The 20,906-nt window shown below is 54.7% G+C and overlaps 6 protein-coding genes across 6 annotated transcripts; 2 read left to right on the top strand and 4 right to left on the bottom strand.

The window, feature by feature from the left end:
* Window positions 1–1,093: 1,093 nt before the first annotated feature.
* Window positions 1,094–3,894, bottom strand: TRIREDRAFT_104474 (kinesin-like protein; the record flags this gene model as incomplete). Its single annotated transcript, XM_006962920.1, has 2 exons — window positions 1,094–3,159; window positions 3,249–3,894. 2 exons carry the CDS (start codon window positions 3,892–3,894, stop codon window positions 1,094–1,096), a joined length of 2,712 nt encoding a protein of 903 aa, XP_006962982.1.
* Window positions 3,895–8,852: 4,958 nt separating this feature from the next.
* On the bottom strand, window positions 8,853–9,998 carry TRIREDRAFT_57078 (uncharacterized protein; the record flags this gene model as incomplete). The annotated part of the gene is made up of 1 exon (XM_006962921.1): window positions 8,853–9,998. One exon carries the CDS (start codon window positions 9,996–9,998, stop codon window positions 8,853–8,855), a length of 1,146 nt encoding a protein of 381 aa, XP_006962983.1.
* A 590-nt stretch (window positions 9,999–10,588) lies between these two features.
* On the bottom strand, window positions 10,589–14,183 carry TRIREDRAFT_75475 (sulphate permease; the record flags this gene model as incomplete). Its single annotated transcript, XM_006962922.1, has 5 exons — window positions 10,589–12,302; window positions 12,362–12,908; window positions 12,976–13,118; window positions 13,171–13,893; window positions 13,952–14,183. 5 exons carry the CDS (start codon window positions 14,181–14,183, stop codon window positions 10,675–10,677), a joined length of 3,273 nt encoding a protein of 1,090 aa, XP_006962984.1. The 3' UTR covers window positions 10,589–10,674.
* Window positions 14,184–15,265: 1,082 nt separating this feature from the next.
* Window positions 15,266–16,400, bottom strand: TRIREDRAFT_21653 (uncharacterized protein). Its single transcript, XM_006962459.1, has 3 exons — window positions 16,295–16,400; window positions 15,709–16,241; window positions 15,266–15,646 (listed from the first exon to the last, which is right to left on the bottom strand). Exons 1-3 carry the CDS (start codon window positions 16,319–16,321, stop codon window positions 15,553–15,555), a joined length of 654 nt encoding a protein of 217 aa, XP_006962521.1. The 5' UTR covers window positions 16,322–16,400; the 3' UTR covers window positions 15,266–15,552.
* A 1,184-nt stretch (window positions 16,401–17,584) lies between these two features.
* On the top strand, window positions 17,585–19,182 carry TRIREDRAFT_45595 (uncharacterized protein; the record flags this gene model as incomplete). The annotated part of the gene is made up of 4 exons (XM_006962505.1): window positions 17,585–17,635; window positions 17,696–17,765; window positions 17,818–18,316; window positions 18,549–19,182. The coding sequence occupies 4 exons, from the start codon at window positions 17,585–17,587 to the stop codon at window positions 19,105–19,107; spliced, it is 1,179 nt and encodes a 392-aa protein (XP_006962567.1). The 3' UTR covers window positions 19,108–19,182.
* Window positions 19,183–19,618: 436 nt separating this feature from the next.
* TRIREDRAFT_57178 (uncharacterized protein) lies at window positions 19,619–20,836 on the top strand (the record flags this gene model as incomplete). Its single annotated transcript, XM_006962696.1, has 2 exons — window positions 19,619–19,879; window positions 20,030–20,836. 2 exons carry the CDS (start codon window positions 19,619–19,621, stop codon window positions 20,834–20,836), a joined length of 1,068 nt encoding a protein of 355 aa, XP_006962758.1.
* Between the last annotated feature and the right edge of the window lie 70 nt (window positions 20,837–20,906).

Consider the following 20,906-nt stretch of genomic DNA (forward strand, 5'->3'; position numbering starts at 1 on the left):
GCTTCTAATATATTTGTCTACCTAGACATTATACGCGCAAATAACCGTGATTGAAGATCCTGCATTCACTTGTTGCTGTTTTTCTTTGCCTAGGTAGTCTGCTTCTTCCTTTTTCGATTTGAGGCTTCTGTGCTGCGTGCTCTGACACCAGAGACCAAGGTACAGGTACCTATCATGAGGACATGAGAAGGCAGGCGTATAAGTGGTTATAGGCAGTACAGCTGTAACAACGGTAACCATCGACAGCCCTTGTAAACATTCATCTTTGCTTTCGTCTGGTGTAGTGGTGCCATAGATCCCATCTTGACACAACCCAGCAAATTTGCAGCACTGTATCCCCTTTCGCCAACCATTGCCTAACAAGGTGCACAGTTCAAACGAGAATCAAGTTCACGGGTTGTAGTAAATGAGCTTTGCAGCTTTGAAATCGTGGCCTGCGCTAGCATATAACAAATTCTTCGCTAAAAAAAAAAAAAAAAAAAAGCAAACGAAAGACGTTAGAACATGATGAGAAGAGTAAGAAGGATAAGAACAAGAAGAAGAAGAAGAAGAAGAAGAAGAAAAGTACAGTGCCTGTCCGCGGCAGGCTCCTTTGGCCCATTCTCAAGTCATATGCTAACCCAATGCAAAAAAAACCCTAACCAGACAGGAGAGCTCGAGCGGGATCCTGAATCCAACGCCCTCCTTCTCCGTCATACTCTGCGGCTTTCCAGCCACGAACGGAACATCATCAAGACGTGCAATAAACGGGGGGGTATTCGTACACCAGCAACGAAGCTTGTCGTCCAATCCACGCAAAACCTGTAAGCGACTCGGAATGCTGCATCATGAATCAAAACACCAGACCCCACTCGTGTTGCCCCTTTCTCGCAGAGCAAACAAGAATCAAACTCAAAAGCTCGGGTATAACATGTAAAGAAGCAAACACAATAAGAAGAGAAAAAAAAGATGGCTCCCAATGCCCAAACACCTTGTCCCACTAGAGATTTCCACAAAGAAAAGGTCCTCATCACATCACAGTTTTGGATGGCGCCTAGTTTCCGGCCCCCGACCGGGCTTCACTCTGTTCCTTCAGCCCCCCATTCCCGGCACATCATGACGCAGCTTCAACAGGGGTGCTGCGCTCTCCAACGGGCGTTGCCACACGTCGCAACGGTGGAAGCTCGCTGGGAGGCTCGCCTAGTGATTCCAGCCTGTGAATCGGCGCCAGTCGTACACTGCCTCGAACACCCCTAACGATCTGGCCGGTCTCGACTCTGTCCTGAATCATCTCTTCGAGCATATTGTTCATCTCGTCAATGCTCTTGGTCCTTCTCTTGGACTCTTTGCGAAGAGGGCTCCAGTGAAGACTGTTTCGAATGCCGCCTTGTGACTGGGGCGAGCGAGGCTCCGTCATTGCATCGGCATTGTCCCGAGAGCGAGCTGCGCTTCTCAGGGCAGCCAGCATGCGATCCTTGTCGTCCAGCCTGGCTCGCAGATCGGCAATCTCGGCGTCCTTCTCCTTTAGTAGGGCAGCCACGCTGTGATCCTCGCCCACCATGATGCCCTTGGTCGTGACGGAGAAGCCAGACGATGTCCGGGAAGAGCTGGCTCGTCGTGCCTGCAGCAGTCGTTTCTCAAGCGTCGAGATGTATCGGTTCTTGTCTGCCAGATCGGCCTGCAATGCTCGGTTCTGCGCCGTCAGCGAAGCCAGCCCGTCCCCGTTCTCGCCGATGCTGTCCTCCTCCGCATCAATAATCTCGGCTGCCGCTTCGCCCGACATTCTCTTGGCCCCGTAGCTGGATCTCCGCCCGATCGTGGAGTTTGACGCCACCGATGCCGTCCGCTCTAGGGGCGACCGAATCGACATGGCAACTGACGATCGGGCTGATCCCGGCACTAACGAGATCTGCGAGTATCGTGCAAGTGCGCTCATGGTCCCGTTCGAGTTGACGCCGGCCGACTTGGAGCTGAGAATCAGGCGGTTCAGGTGATCGATTCGTTCCTTGAGTGCCGTCCTGGCAAGCTGCATTTCCAAAATTTGTTCCTCGTGCCGCTCAGCCATCTGCTGCGTCTGCACACGGTCCTCCTCGACAAGCTCCTTGATCTCCTCGTCGTTCTTCTTGTTAGCCTGCGACTCGAGTTGCTGCTTGAGTTCCTGGATCTCCATGCGATATCGCTCCAAGAGGACCCTCGCGCCGCCATCGCCTCCGGCGCCCAGGGCTTCCTCGGCCTTCTTAGCGTGACTGACAATGCTGTTCTTTGCGCGGGAGGCGAACTTGAGCGTGTTGAGCGTCTCAATGGTGTGGTTGGCGGACGTTGCAGCAGTTCCAGTCACGCCAAGCGCGGCCGTGCAAAGGATACTGACGAGGGAGTTACCAGAGAGGGCTCCCTGAAGCAGTCGCGTCAGCTTGCTGTCTCGGTACGGCAGATGCTTCCCATCCTTGTCGCCGCCCTTGTCCTTCCACTCAGAAAGCTTTGCAATGACCGTTCCGAGCGTGAGCAAGCTCTTGTTGATGTGCGCGCCCTCTTGTCTTCGCTCCTTGGACTCTGCCGCCTTTTCTGAGCCGGCAAGATCGATCAAGCTCAGCGTAGACACTCGGACACCTCCGGGCACCATGCCTGATCGCTTGCTATCGCCGGCGTTGCCGCTGGCCGGCATTCGCTCTCGGCTTTCGACGATGATCTGTACGACGGCGTGACTTCGAGAACTTCGGGAGTTGAACTGAGTGCTGGCTGTGCGACGGGCCTGGTCACCCCGTGCAATGACTCGAAGCAGCTGCGTGGGACTCTGGACGATTTCCTCCTTCAGGGGAGTGGCGTAGACGCCGCGCTTGGCGTCTTCGCGTAGCTTGATCTCTTCTTGCGGAGCCGCAGCGCCATTGGCAGAGGCCATGCTCAGCAGATCGTGAATCTTTTCGTTATAAATTTCAAGGTAGCTCACTCGCAGCAGGAATTCGCGGGACGGCGTTTCTCGAATGTATGAAAAGATGTCGGTGATGGCCAGCGGGATGACACCTGGTGACGATGCCGTTCCTTGCATGGAAAACGTCTTGCCAGTGCCCGTCTGGCCATAGGCGAAGACCGTGCCATGGTAGCCTTCCATTACTCTCCGGACGAGGCGCTTGGCCATGTGGTCGTAGACACGGGCGTTGTCATCGTGCGTCGTGAACACATTGTCTAGAAGGCTTCGGTATCAGCACGTCTCTTGTCCGCCCAAGAACAAAAAAAGCAACTGCGGTTCTAGGATGGCGCAAAGCATCACATACCATAGTAATAGTCGCCTCCTTCTTTTCCTCTATATCCAATCAAAGCCCGTCGACCGTCGACCATCCATTCTCCGTCCGCGTGGTCGCTGTTTGAAGAATCGGGTCGCACTCGGACGCTGACAATGACGTTGCCCTTTGCCTCCGTAGCAGACGATCGCTTTTCGGATGCGCTCCCGGACGCGTCGGCCGAGTCTTCGTAAGTCGTCGCTGATGTGGAATAGGAGCCCTGAGCTGAGGAACTTCGGCTTTGAGTGGGGGACGATACACTGATGTGCCCATCAGACATACGGACGCTGCTTATGAATTTACCCTCGGCGCTGCCATTCAGCAGGCTCGGCGTAGGCGTTGGAGTATTACTGCTGGCTACGGAGTCTCTGACGGGCTTCGGTTTTCGCGTGGCGCGAGCTCCGTTGCCTGCCAGCGGGCTAGAGGGCATGCTGCTGTTTCGACCGTCGCCCTTGGGAGGCTTCGGGAAGGAGTTTATGCTGACAGCTTTCCGGACTGTCTTTGAGGATGCGGCAGCGAGCTGGCCGGCCTTTGGTATCGGGGGTATGCTGCTGTTGGAGGAAGCGGGAGACGCTGTGGAGGGTGCTCGTAGACCGCTTCGAGGCGCAGCGGGCGACTTTGGACTGGGGATGGAGGCCATGCTTTTCCGACTCTTTGGCACGGAAAGCGTTGGAAGAGAGGTGTCGGATGGCCCCATCGAGGGGCGAGGGCGCGGAAGGGCGGTCGCCATGCTGCCTTCTGCGGTGCGGTATAAGAAGCGTGGTGGGTATAAGAATTATGCTCGCAGGTCCCGCCTGAATGGCTTGTGCGTTGTGCGTTGTGCCCTCAAAGGCTTCAGCCGTCCATGTACGGCAGATGCGTTGGGCCAAATGTCGAGCGGCAGAGGCGCTGTTGCGCTATCGGCAGCCTTGGACAGATGGACAAGCTGCAGAATGGAGACAGAACAGCCCGGCCGACGGGGGGAGCAAATTACTCAATATCACAGGCGAAAACAACGGTACCTGGCGCAATAGAAGCATGTTAGCTGGACTGCCTGCGGCGAGTGGCCCGTCTGTCCCGACAAGGAGAGCTGGGTATGTCGCTGAGGATAGGGGGTCTGAGAGGCATCCACGATGAGGGGAGGGGGGGTTCCATACCGCTCTCTCACACAGGAAATGTCTGGAGAATTCTTTGCGTATCGTCTGTAGCGAACAAGGCGGGAAGCGGAGCAACTGGGTCTCCAAGCCTGGCCTGAGATATCCCGACAGAGACTGCACGAGATCCGCAACGGAAAAGACAAAAATAACAATAAAAACACAGAGAGAATGCGAGAAAAGAAAGGAAAAGAACAGGGTGACTCGGGCGAGGATTTCTTGTTGTCGCCTGGTGGCCAACAGAAAAGCGGTGGATTTCCTCTTTTTCCCTTTGGGGAATACTAATAAGATGACCGATGGACCTGCCGACAAAGTACCGCCAAGGGTGGCAATCGTTAGGGACTGGCAGCTGCTGGCAGACGCCCGGAGCTATAGCAAGGCGCAGACGAAGAGAAGAGGTTCCCATATAGAACCAGAGAGAGGGGATATAAGCAGCCGGGGAGCTTGTTGATGTGCGATCGTGGCTCGTCGAGTTGGATATGCGCAGAGAGCTGCAGAGTCACGGGAGCGGGCGCGGAGAAGGACGATTGCAGGGAAGCCGCTTTTTTTTTTTTCGGGGGAAAGAAGCAGCAAAAGATCGATGAAGACAAGGGCCACTTGCGTTGGCGTACAAGAAGCAACGGCTTGCTGACGTCGCATACGACAAGTACAGGTATGACAAAGGGGACGGACAGACGTCGGCAGAAAGGAAGGGAAAGGCAAAAGAAGGCACCGAAAAGGTGAGATGGATTGGAATGGGATTCCAGAGAGGATGATTATGGAGAGTTGCGAGAGAGACCGTCTCGCCCAGAGGGCCGGCACAATTGATGGAGCAAATCGGATATGTATCGATAGCACGGGACAGGGCAGGGAAACATGAAGACAGGACGGGACAATGACAGGCGAGAAGAGGAGGTACTTGCAGCTGGACAGAGGGTTAAGTGTGAGTGTGAGTGGAATTGGGAGTTGAAGTGGAAGTGGCTGCGTCCCAGCCAAAGCACACGCAGCATCACGCATGCATGTACAAGCACAAGCAGCTGTACGAGCGGCAGCTGCGCGTACTGCGCATACGCATCACCAGCCGGTACCGATACGAACACAAGCGAGGCGATGCAAGTCACTGCAGACGTGCTCCAGCCAAGCGGCAGCACGAAATTGGGCTCCAGGACCCGTTCAGGGCAGTTGCTGCCGCAGTTCTCGACTCGGCCTGGCGCTCTCCTGCCCAGCAACAAAATGAGCAGCTAGAGTGGTTGGTCCAGTGATGGCTAGGTAGGTTGGGAAAAAGAACACCTACCGGCTCGCTCGCAGCAGCACCTTGTCGTCTGCGGTACATGTGGTACGAAGGATGCATGGATGCGAACCTGAACCTGGACCTAAAAACAAAGCCGGTGCATGTGGGAGGGCGGGATCCATCTGACCCGGCCGTCCAATCCCATCCTAGCGGACAGCTGCCTCTCCAGCCCGCAGCCTGGCCTAGCGCGTCGATTGGGTCTCCAAGTCCCCTGGGCGCCGTCCTGGCTGTAGCGCCACCATGCGCTAAGGCGAGGGCGCTCTAGCGCTGCTGCCGGCGCAAGGGCCCTCAAGCTCCTCATTGATCCCCTGTAGCCAGCCGTTGCAGGGCTCGGGACCTGCGCTGCGAGCACTGCTGCAACACCACGAGCGTGATGCAAGTACCTGTACGCGCTCCCAATGTGTGATGTCCCACTGCAGCACGCGCTACCCCGCTGTAGATCCCTCCCAGAGCTCGACACGGGCAACTTACAGCAGCACGCGTAGGCGAGAGCAAGGCGAGGACAAGTACAGGTACCTACTTACCTCTGCGCAACGCCATCGCCCGTCGCGACGGCCCTCCACACGAGGCTCTCCGTTAATCTGCACACGGGCCACCCTCTATTCCCAGCACCGCCTCTCAAACATGACGTTGCTTCACCCTCTCTCGTTGACAGCTTTCCTTGCTATTGCCACGGGCTCGGTATCGAACGATCAAGAACAACAATACGAACAGGCGATCATCGGCACAGTCATTGGCTTCGCAACAAGACAGAGCAGTGGCATCAATGTGCCCGAGTGCGATTACGTCCCCTCCTACTATACAGTATGTATCTCCACCAGCGAGATGATGCTAGTATATCCATCCATCCATCCATCCACCTCCCTCACCACCTCCTCCCTCCATCAAACCAGTGGCTGCTCTCTCTCTCCCTCTCTCTCTGCCATCAACTCACAAGCGTCAGCTCTCCTGGGCCTCCTATCGGTCCCCTTCCGTCACCGTCGCGAGTGGCAATTTCAGAGCCTGTCCTCGCCATGCCCGATTCCCCGAGAATGGCACCAAGAACCAGGGGCAGGTTTCCGGGACCATGCTGAAGCGGTCCAAGTTCCTTCTTTAGCTCCCCGGACATCTTCTTTAGCGTCAAGGGGGTTCTCGTTTCCAGCACGTTAGTAGCACGGCTTGAGTTCCTGACTGAGGCTTACAGTACGAGTGCAGGGTGTTGGGCGCAGGAGACCGGACCTGTCCAACCGACCGACGAGAGATGGCGTCGCCTCGCCCAATGATCAACCTCGCCCAGATCCAAGCAGCTGCTGCAAGGGGCTGAGGGCCGTCGCCGCCAGAGCCACTGTGCCTGTCGCAGCCCGGCTCTGCGCCCAGGTGGAACATGCTGCGCTGCTGGAGGCTCCTGTCCGTGATGTGATGTGATTCCGCCGACCAGGCCCGAGTCATGCAGGTACCATCTGCAGGTCCTCCGGCAATTGACCGCATTAGCACATGCGTCCGCCCCGATTCTGCTGCTTGGCCTGTACGACATTTGGTTGCATTTACAAACAAGTCCAGCAAGCGTGGCCTCCGTCCTGGCGACGTCTAATATAACTTGATATCCGGTGCTACTGTACGCACGATACGAGTGTTATTCCTGCGAGTCCTGGAGAAGGCACTTGGGAACGATGCATTGGAGCGATTGGCTCACTAATAGCCACCATGCTAGAGGACCACCCCTTGCTCTGGCATTGCGAGAAAAGGAAAGGCCATCACAATATGCCTCCATCAAGAATGTGACTCCCGATAGCTTGGAGCCACAGTTCTATGGGGCCAACACAATCATTGTTTCCACGTGAAAGAGCAAGATTCTGGATCGCTGGTTATTGCTCAGATCAGCGGACAGCGGCAGCCAGCCGTCGATGATTTGTCGCGGCACCAAGCTGCGTCTCTCAGCTCCCCATTGTCGCCGACGCACTCACTCGCTAAGACCGCTGACGGGCGCTCTTCTTCGTTCTCAGGTCCCTACAGCATGCTTGACCCCTGCTCGTCGCGCTTTCGAGCCGAACATCAGCAACCGACGCGTCTGCAGATGATGTGCGAGCCCAGGCTATCAAGGTGACCAGTCACATTTGCTCCAGCATCTCATCCTTCAAACCGGGCTCAAGGCGATTTACCTCGGTGACGCCCCAAACGCACAGTTTACTTCAAACACTATGATACTCTACTCCTGTTTTTGGTAGCTAGAACCGCTGCTCGAAATGAACATGTTTATGCTTCATGCTTGCTCACGCAACAATTAGAGTGTGGTCTTATTATCGTCCTATGTACATGCTCTGCCGCAATCGTCATCAGACCCCTTATGTGTGGTGTACGCTCTTCAACAGTCTTATCAGTCCCGCTGCTAATTAGCAGTGACACTTTGGAGCGACGGCAGGATAGACTCTGACATCTGACGTTCGCCTCCACCGTCCTTTCAGGGGTCGGAAGGCAATTTGGCACCTGTCACCCACATGCTGCTGATCGTGGAGCATGTTGGAAGAGCCGCTGTTTGATCATCGCTTTAGCATATTGAAGCACCACAGCCGTTTCTTTAGCGTACATACTTGCGTGCTTTGCATACGAACGATAGCAATCAGCAAGGCGGTCGTTGGCGGTTTACTGAGCCCAGTGAGCCACCTTCGAGGCTTGTCAGTCCGTCACCTCGTGTTACAAACACTCGGCGTGCAGTATTACACCTTGCGACCAGGTCGCTTTCCTGCTCGCCCTTGATATGGAGAGACCACTTCCGTGCTCTCAACGGCCTACCGACTTCACCACCGTCAACCAAATCTCCTTCTGCAAGGGATGACGATGTATAAATGACATCCATGGCTATCAGCAAATCAAGCAAGCATGAAACCGAGTCTCCAGGTCTACCCCCCAGCCATCACATCCCAAGCCTCGCCATTCAGCCACATGCAAGGCATTTGTCCATGCATCTCGGCAAAGACAGCCCTACGAGCCTCCAGCAATCACCATTTCGGCAATCACGAAACGATCCCGGGGGTATATATCTTTCCCTAAGATCCTGTATTTCTTCACCGGCAATGCGAGATCCCGTGCGGTAACACGAGTATACATATTACTAGGTATACTATGCACATGGCTTCCCTCCCAACCACCAACAACACCATGAATCCCACGAAACAAGGACACCAGCATACCTTATGGGTAGGTACGATACAGAATACATCAACCTCCCAACGCCCTCACTCCCCTCCCAACGCTTCCCGTCTCGAAAACCTCCACCACGCCCAGCCCAACCGCCTGCCCCAGCACCCACTCCCACTCGACGCCCCAAAACTCCTTCCACCGCCTCCCGTACAGCCCGCCGCCCTCGAACCGCTCCCTGAACCAGTCCTCCGGCGCCTCGCCCCATCTCGTCCCGTCCACCATCTCGCGGAGCCAGTCCACCGTCCCCTCTGCGAGCTTCAGGTACCGCCCGTGCCCCGGCACCGCGATGCGGAAGTCCGACGACCCGTCTGATGCCGCCGGCGACGACGAGCCGCCGCCCGTGAGCAGCGTCGGCGCGCCTCCGCTGCCTCCGGCGAGATGGAGCGCGTTCTGGCCGCCCACGGCCGAGACGCTGCCCGAGGCAAAGCGAGACACATGGTGGATCGACGTCAGCGTCGTGCGGTCCTCCGGCCGGACGTGGAGCGTCGTCCCCGGCGTGGCCCGCAGCGAGCTCGTCAAGAAGCCGGCCCTGACTAGCTCATCCGTCTGCGCATGCGTCACGGCATCCCTCGGGACCGTCTGCGCCGTCGGGTTCTCCCTCAGAAACTCCAGGAACCGATCCCTCGTCTCCTCCGACACGCCCGCCTTGCGCACCATGGCCTCAAAGTCCGCCATCTCGATCAGCGCCTCGCCCATCCCGCCTCTCCTCTCGACCCGAACTTTCCGGATGACGCCGCTCCTAGACAGCTCGACGACTTCCCTCTCCACTTTGGACGGCGAGGTGAGTATCGCGTGTAAGTGGCCCAGCGTGACAATCGGCGGCATGCCCAGTCTGTAGTTGAGGATCTCGGCAGACCGCGTAGATTTGAAACCCGTGGGCGGAACGGGCGTGAACATTCTGCTGCGGACGTATCGCATCGCCTGGACGACGTCTCTCAGCGTGAGCTCCTCCTGCAGCAGTTGGGCTACGCCAATGTCCGAGAGCTTGTCCTGGAACTGGGCTTCGGGGTCATCTTTTGCGGCTGGCCTCTTGCCTTTTCGGGGAGACGGAGATGAGGGAGATGCCTTTGCAGGACTGGACGGATTCTGTCGTGCTGGGGTTGGTCTGCTGGGTTTTCTGACCCGGTTGGATTTGCCCAGGATGGATCGTAGACTTTGTGGCATCTTTTGTGATCTGGTCAATCTTCCGTTGTCCTTCTCTTTGTCTTTGCCGGGATTTAAATACACCCTGTTGTTGCTCCCTTGGGTCTGGTCAAAGGGGAATGGCATAGATCTGAGAAAGTCCCTGGTAGAATGCTGTAGTTTATAGGTGAACCTGTGGTCATCCTACATCAAGAGCAACACCGGGGCAAGGCGGCGGATAACGCGCACGGGTGGGAAATCATCTGAAAATATCGATGCTTAGACCGACGAATATGTGATGATGAGTCTTTCAAGCCGATGACCATGCATATAAGGATGGGAAAGCCAGCCAAGAGTATTTTATTACTCGTGAGATGTAAGGTGTTGTAGTTCTTACAGGTACGGTGCCTGAAACTCAAAAAATTCAATGGTTCTGTGGCAAAACTGGCTTACTAAACGTGGACCAAGAGGACAGCCTCAGCGATACTCGTATGTCACTGGCATGGAATTAGTAGATACCTAGGTAGGTAGTAGGTAGTAGTAGTAGTAGTCGCAAGCGGACAGTTGGAAGACAACAGCAATCATCCTTCATGTTCAATTCGCTATACTGAAATCTACTCACGCTGATTGAGCAAATTTTGACAATGCATATTAAACCATCCGGTAGCTATTAGTATCCAAATCCAGTTCTTTCCTCGCAAGACTCGGAGGAGAGTGCTCAACCAGCCGTAGTCAAGATATACGACGTGATGGCGCTCATCCGCTCACTCGTCAGCTTCAGCGAAATCTTCAAAAACTCCCTCGCAATCTCCGGCTCCTTCTGCTGCAGCCTCTTCCAGGCCTCCGTGTCCATGACCCAGACGGTGCAATCCCTCTCGACCTGCGCCGTCGCCGTCCGGCTGGTTTCGGAGAAGAAGGGCAGCTCGCCCAGCGTGGTCCCCGCCACGATGCTCTCGCAGAGCCGGCCCTGGGGAAGGTCGTACTCTGCGCGGATGATGCCGCGCTCGAGGAGGTAGAAGCCGTCCGCGGGCTCGCCGCGCCTGAAGAGGACCGTGCCGGCGGCGTAGTCCTTGCGTACAAAGTACGAGGCTGCTTGGAACCAAAAGTCTTCATTCTTGTCGCTCAGCCCCTGGAAGATTTGCAGCATCAGTCGGAGAGGTTCGTTAAAGCTCTGCCATCTTGATCTGCGCTGGATGTCGACGCTGTTGAGTGCGTCATACGCCGCTTCAACAAGGTGGTTGCGGCGTGGGGAGTTGAATGGCGGGTCGAAAGAGTCCAATGTCGTCGAGGTTGTGGGCACGTCCAGATTGGCGGTGGCCTGCTTCGCCGTGCTCAGCTCCTCTTGCTGGGCATAGAGCGTCTTGAGTAACTCGTTTTCACAGCTTTCCAGCGCCGAATTCAGATCCGGCAGCATCATGACCTCGATTCCACCGCTTCCCAGCCCCACCGCCCTAAGATTCCGGCCAAGTTCGCTATCGGCATCCAGGCCACTCAGGATGAGGTGCACTCCTTTGTTATTCAACAACCGGCTGATTGTGTTGAAAGCTTCGCCTGCAGAGTAGTCAAGTCCCGTGACATGCCACATGTCGAGAATGAGGAACTTGATCGGCTTCTGGGCAAACGTGTGCTCCTCCAAAAGCTCGCGAATCTTGGCTTCCACGCTAACGACGGTGCCAAAGAACAAGAACCCCGTGAGCTTCATGATGTGTATTTGACGGCCAACCCGCTGCAGGTAGCTGTCTTGTGACGGATTGCGTCTGACCGTCGAGGTAACGACTTCACCATCATAGATGGCTCGAATGGCCGATACCCTCGATGTCTGGATAGTGAGCGATACAAACGCCAACAGGATGCCAACGCCGATGCCCACTACAAAGTCGTAGATGCCCATGACTAGGACAATGATGATGACAGTGATATACTCTGCAGGCCTGAGCTTCTTTCGTGGAAGCCATACTGCCTCAAGCAGTAGTTCAAATCCGAGATCGAAAATGAGCGTTCCAACCATCATCACTGGGATCCAACCAATGATGCTGGGGCCAATGATCATAACGCCGAATGTGAGAAGCGCGAGCAAGTAGCCGGCAAGGCGCTTGTTGCCTCCTGATCGCAAGAAGAAAACGGTATTGGCATAGACGAGATAGTTTTGAATGCTGCCAAGGCATCCTGAAAGGAAGTTTGAGTATCCATGGAGCCTCAATTCTTTGTCCAAGTCGGCATTGTCCTCCCCAGAATTGAGTGCCAATGCAGGAACATTGATCGGAACGTGGAGGATGCCAAAGAATGTCAAAGCAAACATGGCAGGGATGACTTCGATGATTGCTCCCCAGTGTACCAGATGGAACTCTGCTCATAGTCGTTAGCAGTAGGAATCAACGTAATGAGTAGTAGGAAGAAGAACTTACGATACAATGTGTAAAAGTACCACCAAGGCTCATCTGGGGGAGGCCCAACGAAAATCCAGCCGTGATCCCGGAGCGTGCTCGGTTCAAGGACGTCAAGCGAGAAGACGAAAAGGTAGAAGACCAGAGGAATGGCCAATATGAACAGGGGAAGGAAATACTTGGATGCGCCTTTCATCTGGCCATAGAACAAGATAATGGCCAGAATAAGAGGACAGATCCAAAGGGGTATTGTCTTGGTCTCCATGAGCTTTTGCAACGTATCAAGGTCGTACTCGAGGCTACCTTCCAGTCGGGCCGAGACCTCGAAACCGGTAGCTATCAGGAACCAACCGACGCCTCCAATGCATCCTATCAGGATATGCCGGGGGATGAATCCGACCATGAATCCAAACTTGAAGCGGCCCATAAGGTAGAACACCAAGCCTGTCAGCATAGAGCTCATGGCATAGGCGACAATAGTCGTGGCGATGACTGCATCGGGGTTCTCTTCTCCTACGATGTCCAGGATTTTGGCTGCCATATTATGGAAGAAGGGAACAACTTCAATCTAAGGGAAGACGAGGGTTAGAGCCAGAGGCGAGGCATAGACAGTATATGAACAAGGGCGTACACACCAGCTCAGATCCCACAGCACCCTTGAATATGCTGCCTGTGGAGAAGACAAGTTGCGCAACAATGGTGCTGACGTAGTAGATGGAAATGCCAGCAGACCCCAAATGAGAAAATAGAGGAGTTCCGAGTGGAAACAAGATCATGCCTGGTGTCGTCAGTCATGTATTTCGTGTGATGACGGCACGCAACGTTCTTACCGTACGACAAGGCATCCAAGATATTCAGGAGCAAGCCCACGGCGACGGCCGGAAGGCAAGAAACAGGCTCCACCACGGCGGTCTCCCAGATGGCCTTTCGATTCCAGCGACTCGGACAGGATGCTACTTTCGCGAACTGAACAAGGCGACGCTCTACTTTCCGGCCCTGTTCAGTGACTCCATGCAGCCACCTTTTTCTAGCCGACGACTTTTGTCCTTCAATGTCGATGCTGCTATTGGTCCCCGACCCAAGATTCGGCCTCTCGAGGAGAGGGGTGTACTCTGAAGCCTCCGCCTCCCTTGTCTCTGGCCGCTGCTGTATCTCGTCGATATCTGAGGGTTGAGAATGTCCAGCTTCGAGATTCTCGAATCGAGGTGGCGGGATCTTTGCTTGTTCTGATACCGAGGATGGGGGAGAGGAGTTCTTGAGCAGATTGGCGAGCGCAGAAGGCCCATCTTCGCCCGTTGCCTGAGCACCGTGCTCTCCATCTTCCGGCGACGGCGGCTCAGTAACTTCGGGTATGGTCCCCGATGAGCGCCGTATGCTTCCCTCGATGGAATCGGCATCTGCAAACTCTGGCCCGAAAACTTCGTTAAGCGACGGTCTGCCCCTCTGAAGAAAGCTTGGGCGACGCTGAGCTGAGCCATCGGAGAGCAGGTATCGAGCCAGCTCGGCGGTGTCTTCGCGAACACTCCTCGCATTCTGCGCGCTGTCTACCGGGACTATTGTCTTGTCAGCAACACACGGCGTCCGATGGGTGCAGCAAAGAAGATCTAGTACCCAATTGGTCTCGTAGCGAGGCATGGATGAAGGAGCGAATCGGCTCCCGGTAGCCTTGCGCAGATCCCACAGAGGAAGACAGCTGCTGGTGGGAAGGATTCCCGGCCTCCAGCATGGAGCTCTCGGCGTGGCTCGCTGCATCTGTGCGATCATGATGCAACTGGTCCGTCTGCGAGGCGAGGCTGGAAGCCCTCTTCCGCCACGGGGAGAATCCTGTGACTGAGGATGACATGCTTGGAGCAGCCGACGGTGGAGCTCTGCCGACGAGCTAATCGGCGATGATATCAGTCGAGAATCGACATGAGGATGCTGGAAACGGTGTCGGGTTAAATATAGCGATGCGACTGGCGGCAATTGTATCTAACGAGATTTGCGGCGGAGATGGAAGCTGGCGGGGAGGACAAGGGGCGGTATTATCATGAAGCCGCAGGAGAGGAAGAAAAGACGATGGATAAGGTACGCTGCAGGAGATCGAGCATCATCGCGAGATAACGGCTATCAGGGAAACTTTGCGGATATCGAGGCGGCCTTGCTGAATCGAGGAATTTCCGGGGCGGTGGCGCCGACGCCGGGGGTCCCTGCAAATTGAGCTCTGGGCCTTGCTGGTGCAGTAGGTGGTTGTCCAGTTTGATATCAAGACCTTATCACAGGCGAGATGTGCCGGTTTATCTCTACTACCTAGTTGTTCGATTTTTAATACCTCCAATTGCTCTTACAGCATCGTATCGCTTGCATCAACAGCAACTGCGGATAGACGCCCCTGGTGGCACCCGATCAGCCCACTGTTGTTCTAGCACACTCGACGCCTGTTCTGCTGCAGATACGGCGCAATTGGTGGGTGCATGGCATGCAATGCGATCGATCTGCCCGGCTTGTGAATGGCCACAGCTCCAATCCTCCCGGCTTAGCCTCATCCACGACCCATTGAATCAAAGAGATTCTAGGTTGCCCACTCTTTGCACGTCTTTGCAGGCCTAGACTGCATTAGCGGGCAGAATCAACGAGCAGTCGTCATTATTACTCCGAGTGCTGCAGCGATCAAGACCAAATTCCTCTACATGGTAGTGAGATACTATCACGAGCGACACATTTTGCTAGGCTGCCTGCCTTATTCTGTGTTAGACGTACATTATCACCTTGCTCGGACCTTGCAGCATCACTGCCGTAGTGGCTCTAGGCCATCCATCAATGGCCATGCGTTGATTGACCTGATATAATTTCCCCGTGGGGTGAAGATGCGTAAGACAAAGACAATAGCTAGAAACATATATAACCCAGCCATGTTGTAATGCAAATCAAACTCTCATGTCCCTTACAACACCTCGCCTGGCCCGCCAACCGCCTTAGGAACGGCTGAGCGTATATTCATCATGCTGGTGACAGGCCTTTCAATGCCACATCATGCTGTAACTGCACTTGTTCACCATACCCGATCACAGCCTGAACAGGCGTTTAGCCTCATCGGCCATCATCGTCGTTTAGAGACACCATTCGAGTGATCAAGCAGCCACTCCTTATAGATGCGTTGCTGTGGCGTACTTTGACGCCGCCCTTAGAAGGGGGCTGCCCAATGCAACACGCAATATGGTTGCGGATGAGGCTCAACTCAGCTTTTGCAGATACCCTTGTGCAATCAGCCTCTCCACGTCCCCTTGTCGAACGTAGAATTGACTGTTCTTTGTCAAGGTGATTGCCCTGTAACCGGTTGGTAAGTCCGCTTAGTTCTCCAAAATCCGTGTGATGTGCAAGGCACTCACCCATATTCCGTCTGAATCTCACCCGCGTCTTTCAGAACACGGACGTCGATGAAGAGATCCCTCGGCGGCTCCAGGCTGCCCGTCAGATCAATGTCCGTCCACTGCCCCTTATACGCCGCCAGTAAATCTCCGTATTGCCGCACGTAGTCCTCTTCCTGCGGGCTGAGACTGCTCGTAGATCCATCGCCGCTCGCCACCCCGGTACTGCCTCTGGACGCTCCGGCATCTCGCACCTGCTGACCCGACAGGTCGACGACATCGACGCCATTCCACACGAGTTCTTCGAGCTTGTCGGTGCGGGTCCTGTGGTATGCCAGGAGGCATCGCTTGTTCCTGCGCATCGATATGTGGTTCACGAGCAGTGTGTATGCGATTGCCTGGTCCTCTGAGGGATCGAATGAGCCCTGAAAGGGCTCTAGAAGATCGTCGACATCCTTGTTTAGGTCTCTGACTTCTCTGGTCACCGCACGCACGAGCTCAGTCTGATAGGGGGGCAGATGTGCGAGATTCTGAGTTCTTTTGGCGTGTTGCACCTGTTGTCGCGGTGAGACGCGCTGTGTAAAGCCAGATGAGGGACGAATCTTACCAATTTGATGCCCAAGTCTCCGTACATTTCCTCTAGTGCCCAGCCCGTTTGCGACGCCTGGCGAACAGCAATTCTCCTGAACTATGCTTTTTTTCTGACTCCTGAACCAGTCAATGTCTCGTTGCTACTGTGCGCTGTGAACGTTGGGTCGGAAAACTTCAACAACTGTACTGCTTTGTTTTAGGTGTAAATGTGTAAATGTCTTAGGCGCAAGTTCAACCGTCATTTGGCGGCTGCTAAGAGAAATCGAGAGCACGCGGAAACCCCACCATCCAATGGCGGGTACAGAACGCCGGAGCTCTGACACACGACAAACGCCCTCATGACATGGCCGCAGGGAGGTTTTACATCGCTTTACAGGTGACTGGGCTTCCATTCACGCGACATGCAGTAACGAATGACTCGAAGGTGACAATGATAGCATGTGATATTCTGACATATTCTATCTACCTAATCTTCTATACGATTGCCTTACCTTCCATCGAAACTGTTAGCAAGAGTTCGAGTTTCGAACCACCAGCTTCTCTCAACCCAGTCAGGTTTCCAATATGCGTTGGTACTCTCTGAGGAAACAACACCGAGCATCTTCATAGAGAACTAAGCAGCACGATTGTTAGCTATGTTGCTAAGATGCGCATGATGATGGAGATTCCAAGAAAAGATAGTTCATGGCGAGAAGTTCAGTGTTGCACAATGTGCTTGTTGTGTCGTCTTGCGGCGGGTCTTGAGGCCGCCTCCGAAACACGGACCAATTGTTTTCATCATAAAATCCAGGAGAGATGTGATGTGTGTTTTGCAAGGAGTAAAGTGAGGTCTTACCTGCTCTGGTGATACTGAGGATTTCCGCTCAAATGTTAGCACCTATGCCACAGGACTCGCGCTGCAATGGACGCTATGCCGCCTGACAAGCTGAATCAAGCTGGAGATGCTAAGCATAGATCTCTTCAGCAGCCATTCGAGAAATGGCCCTCTGAGACACGCAATCTTCGTTTGGGGCAGAACTTGAGAAAGAAGAGAAAAAAAGTTCGTTGCGATAGGAAGCTTATTTATTGATCAGCAGAAAATTGCTGTTTATCGATACGGGATCAACATCGGCCCGTGCCCCCACTATTGCTCCAAGCTCGACGTAAGAGCTCCTGTAGCCTACGAAGCATCATGTCGCCCGCCACCACCTTGATGCCGGCATAGCACTTGGAGTTGAATACAAACAAGCCGCAGCTCAAATTTCGCCGACTTTCCTTCACACTTCAGCACACCGGACACCGGCACAGCTCTTACAGGCTCTCCACAATGCCGATTGCACCTATAATCACGTTCAAGGCCGGCCAGTGTGACGTCGACGTAAGAACGCAGCCGCAAGACGACCCCCATCTAACCTTGAGCTGACATGGCATTTTACAGACATCGTCGAAGCCATACAAGGTCACGCCGCGGCCTGAGCCTGGCTACATCTACCTATACTCCGAAGATGGTCAGTAGCGCGAGTTGCCGGTTCACGTTTGAGCACCCATTAACACGGACAGACCTGGTGCACTTCTGCTGGCGACGACGGAACCAGCCTTTGGATGACCCAGAACTCGACCTCGTCATGGTTCCCACAGACGGCAGCTTCCTTCCATACGACCACAAATCGTCTCCCCAGCCAACAGCAAAAACCAACGGCCGCATCTTCGTCCTGAAATTCGCCTCTTCCTCCCAGCGCCACCTATTCTGGTTGCAGTCTAAGCCTCAGGGACGCAACGGCGATCCGAGCTACTTCAGCCCCCGAGATCGCAAGATCGGCGATATCGTCCACAGACTTCTTCAGGGTGAAGAAGTTAATGTGACGCGGGAACTCGCCGCTGTTCGAAACAACAACGATCGCCAAGACGATGATGACGAGACGATGGAGGACATCGAGGGCCACGGCCACGGGGAGCACCACACTGGAGGCAGCGGCGGAGCTGGCCCCGATGCTACAGGAGGCGACATAAGAGAGGAGGGCGAAGGACCGAGAGAAGGCGGAGCCGATGGAGCGCGAGCGTAGGTAACCCCCAATTTCTTCATGGCTGATCATGAAACTATTCGCACGAGCTTGTCTGTTTCCTGTCATTGGTCTCTGAGAGTTGAGAACATGCTTTGGCATCGAATGACAGCCAATTTAATGTACTAAGAAACTTCCTTGTACCTTTGAACAGAGCTACGCCAAGTGATATCATGAGTCTGCCACGTGAATGAGACAAGATGAGAGATGACGAGGCTAATAACTTTCTAGAGCGTCGTCCTCAAACCCTGATGCCGCGGCTGCAGTAAGGAACTTTCTCGATTCGCTGAGAGGCCAGCCCAACCTGGCTGGGGATCAGCAACAGCAGCAACAGCAGCACCAACAGGCGGATATCGCATATCCCTACCTGAGCCACCTCCTACCAACCTCCATCACGGTGCCCATCGTCGACACCCTCTTGGCCGAAGAGGTAGATTCGCTTCTCAGCTTCCTGCCTCCCGCAGTCATTGTGCTCGCCAGTGGCACAGCTGAGCTCGATGGCAGGGCAGACCCAACCGCCGACCAGATCAAGGCCGCCAACGAATCCTTGTCATTGGAGAAGAAGCAAGCCCTCTTGAAGAAGGTGCTCCGAAGTCCTCAGTTCCACCAAGCCCTGGGAACGTTAACGATGGCCCTTCGAGACGGAGGCCTGCCCAGCATCGCCGATGCGCTCCATGTCAAGGTTGAGAACGACGGATATCTGCAGCCGGGAATTCCCATGGGTGGTGGTTATGCTGTCAAGGCCTTTATTGATGGCGTCAAGAAGACTGTGAAGGACAGCAGGCAATGATGCCTTGCGAGCTGATGTTACGTTATGGCTTTATGAGACTAAAAGCCTTTGTTTTGTTTTTTTATTCTCTCTTCACGACTTTTCGGTAGCTTCTTTCAGTATACTGATGAGATTTTCAAGGGATGAGCCATAATTCCTATTCAATTGAGTCCACAAAAAACATATCCATCGACGCTGCAGGTTTGTTTCCTCCTGATACTGAATAGGCACTGAAGCAAATCTGAGATGAATGTCACCGGTGGTTGAGGCTGCGCTTCGGTACATGCAGGTACAGCTGGTGAAGACGGCTCGCAGTGGGGCTGTTAGTGAGGTTGCAGCGCGCTAAGCCATTGGCAGCTGCTGGTGGCACCCCAGTTTACAGCCGGCAGTACCTACATGTAACTTCTGTAGTTCATCAAGGTCCTGCTGCTTTTTTTCCCCAGAACAACCTACTCACTCTCTAGAGATCATGCTTCGTTAGATTTCCTGCGCATCCCAGCCCTCGCCTCTTCCCAGCAAAAGGTCAGACACGATGGACGTGCCGTTCCCGACCGACGTGCGCGAGTTCGACAGCGACGAGCGCATCTCCTTCTCCAAGCTCGACAACAAGTTCATCGCGGTGCATGACGATGGAACCGAGTTCGAATTCGATGCCGAGCTGAAGAAATGGGTGCCGACTGAGGAAGAGCCGCTGGAAGACGAGTTGAACGACCTTAGAGAATACAGCGGAACCCCTGCGGAGGGTGACGCGCTGCACAAAAAGCGAAAGCATGACGAGGAGAATGGCGACGAGGTAAGTTATCACGACCACAGCATGGATGTCCTGTGCCTTTACGCAGTGCCACGACGCATTGCGAGCCAACCTACGCTGTCAACAAAATACTAATTGCATGCTCAACAGAAAGCCGAAGGTTCCAAGCCTGCCCGTTCCAACAAGAAGCAGAAACCCCCGCCGCAACCCAAGCAGAACACTGCCGTCTACGTAACCGGCCTCCCCGCCGACGCCACGGTCGAAGAAGTCCACGACTTGTTCTCTCGCAAGGCCGGTGTCATTGCCGAGGAAATCGACAGTGGAAAGCCGCGCATCAAGATGTACACAGACGCCGAGGGTAACTTCAAAGGCGATGCGCTCATTGTCTTCTTCAAGCCCGAGAGCGTCAACATGGCCATCATGCTGCTGGACGACACCGAGTTCAGGTTCCTGCCCAATGGCTCGACGGAGGGCAGAATCCGAGTCCAGGCCGCCGATTCAAGCTACAAGAAGACGCAGTACGACCAGGAGAATACTGGTGAAGCGAGCAACGGAAATGGCCAGAAACGACAGCGAAACGAAAAGGATCGACAGAAAATCATCAAGAAGACGCAGAAGCTAGCTGCTAAGCTCGCTGACTGGGACGACGACGAGCCATATCTGGCGCCGGTGCAGCCGAACTCGAAGCGGGACAGGACAGTCATCCTACGGCACATGTTCACGCTGCAGGAGCTGGAGGAAGACCCCGCGGCTCTGCTGGAGATTAAGGAAGACATCAGAGACGAGTGCTCCAAGCTCGGCCCCGTCACCAGCGTGGTCCTGTACGATCTGGAGCCCGAAGGCGTGGTATCCGTCAGGTTCAAGACCGCTGAGGCGGCAGCTGCCTGCATCAAGCTCATGCACGGACGGAGCTTTGGCGGCAACATCGTTCACGCGACATTGGCGACCGGTGAGAAGTTCAAGAAGTCGCAGAATGAAACCCACGAGCACTCGGATTAGACAAGGGGAACCCAGCGGGAAAAGGTTGCATGTCTGATTCTTCCTCACTGTTCTCTTTCGAATCTTACTG

Source organism: Trichoderma reesei (genome assembly GCF_000167675.1).
Source record: "Trichoderma reesei QM6a unplaced genomic scaffold TRIREscaffold_3, whole genome shotgun sequence".
NCBI classification, from domain to species: domain Eukaryota; kingdom Fungi; phylum Ascomycota; class Sordariomycetes; order Hypocreales; family Hypocreaceae; genus Trichoderma; species Trichoderma reesei.

What these genes read in the sequence shown, in the direction of transcription:
- TRIREDRAFT_21653 (XM_006962459.1), bottom strand. Translation starts at nt 16,321, where the DNA reads ATGTACGGAGACTTGGGCATCAAATTG. An exon ending in GAGACTTGGGCATCAAATTG is followed by an intron (nt 16,242 to 16,294) that starts GTAAGATTCGTC and finishes CCGCGACAACAG; the next exon opens with GTGCAACACGCCAAAAGAAC. An exon ending in GAGATTCAGACGGAATATGG is followed by an intron (nt 15,647 to 15,708) that starts GTGAGTGCCTTG and finishes AACCGGTTACAG; the next exon opens with GGCAATCACCTTGACAAAGA.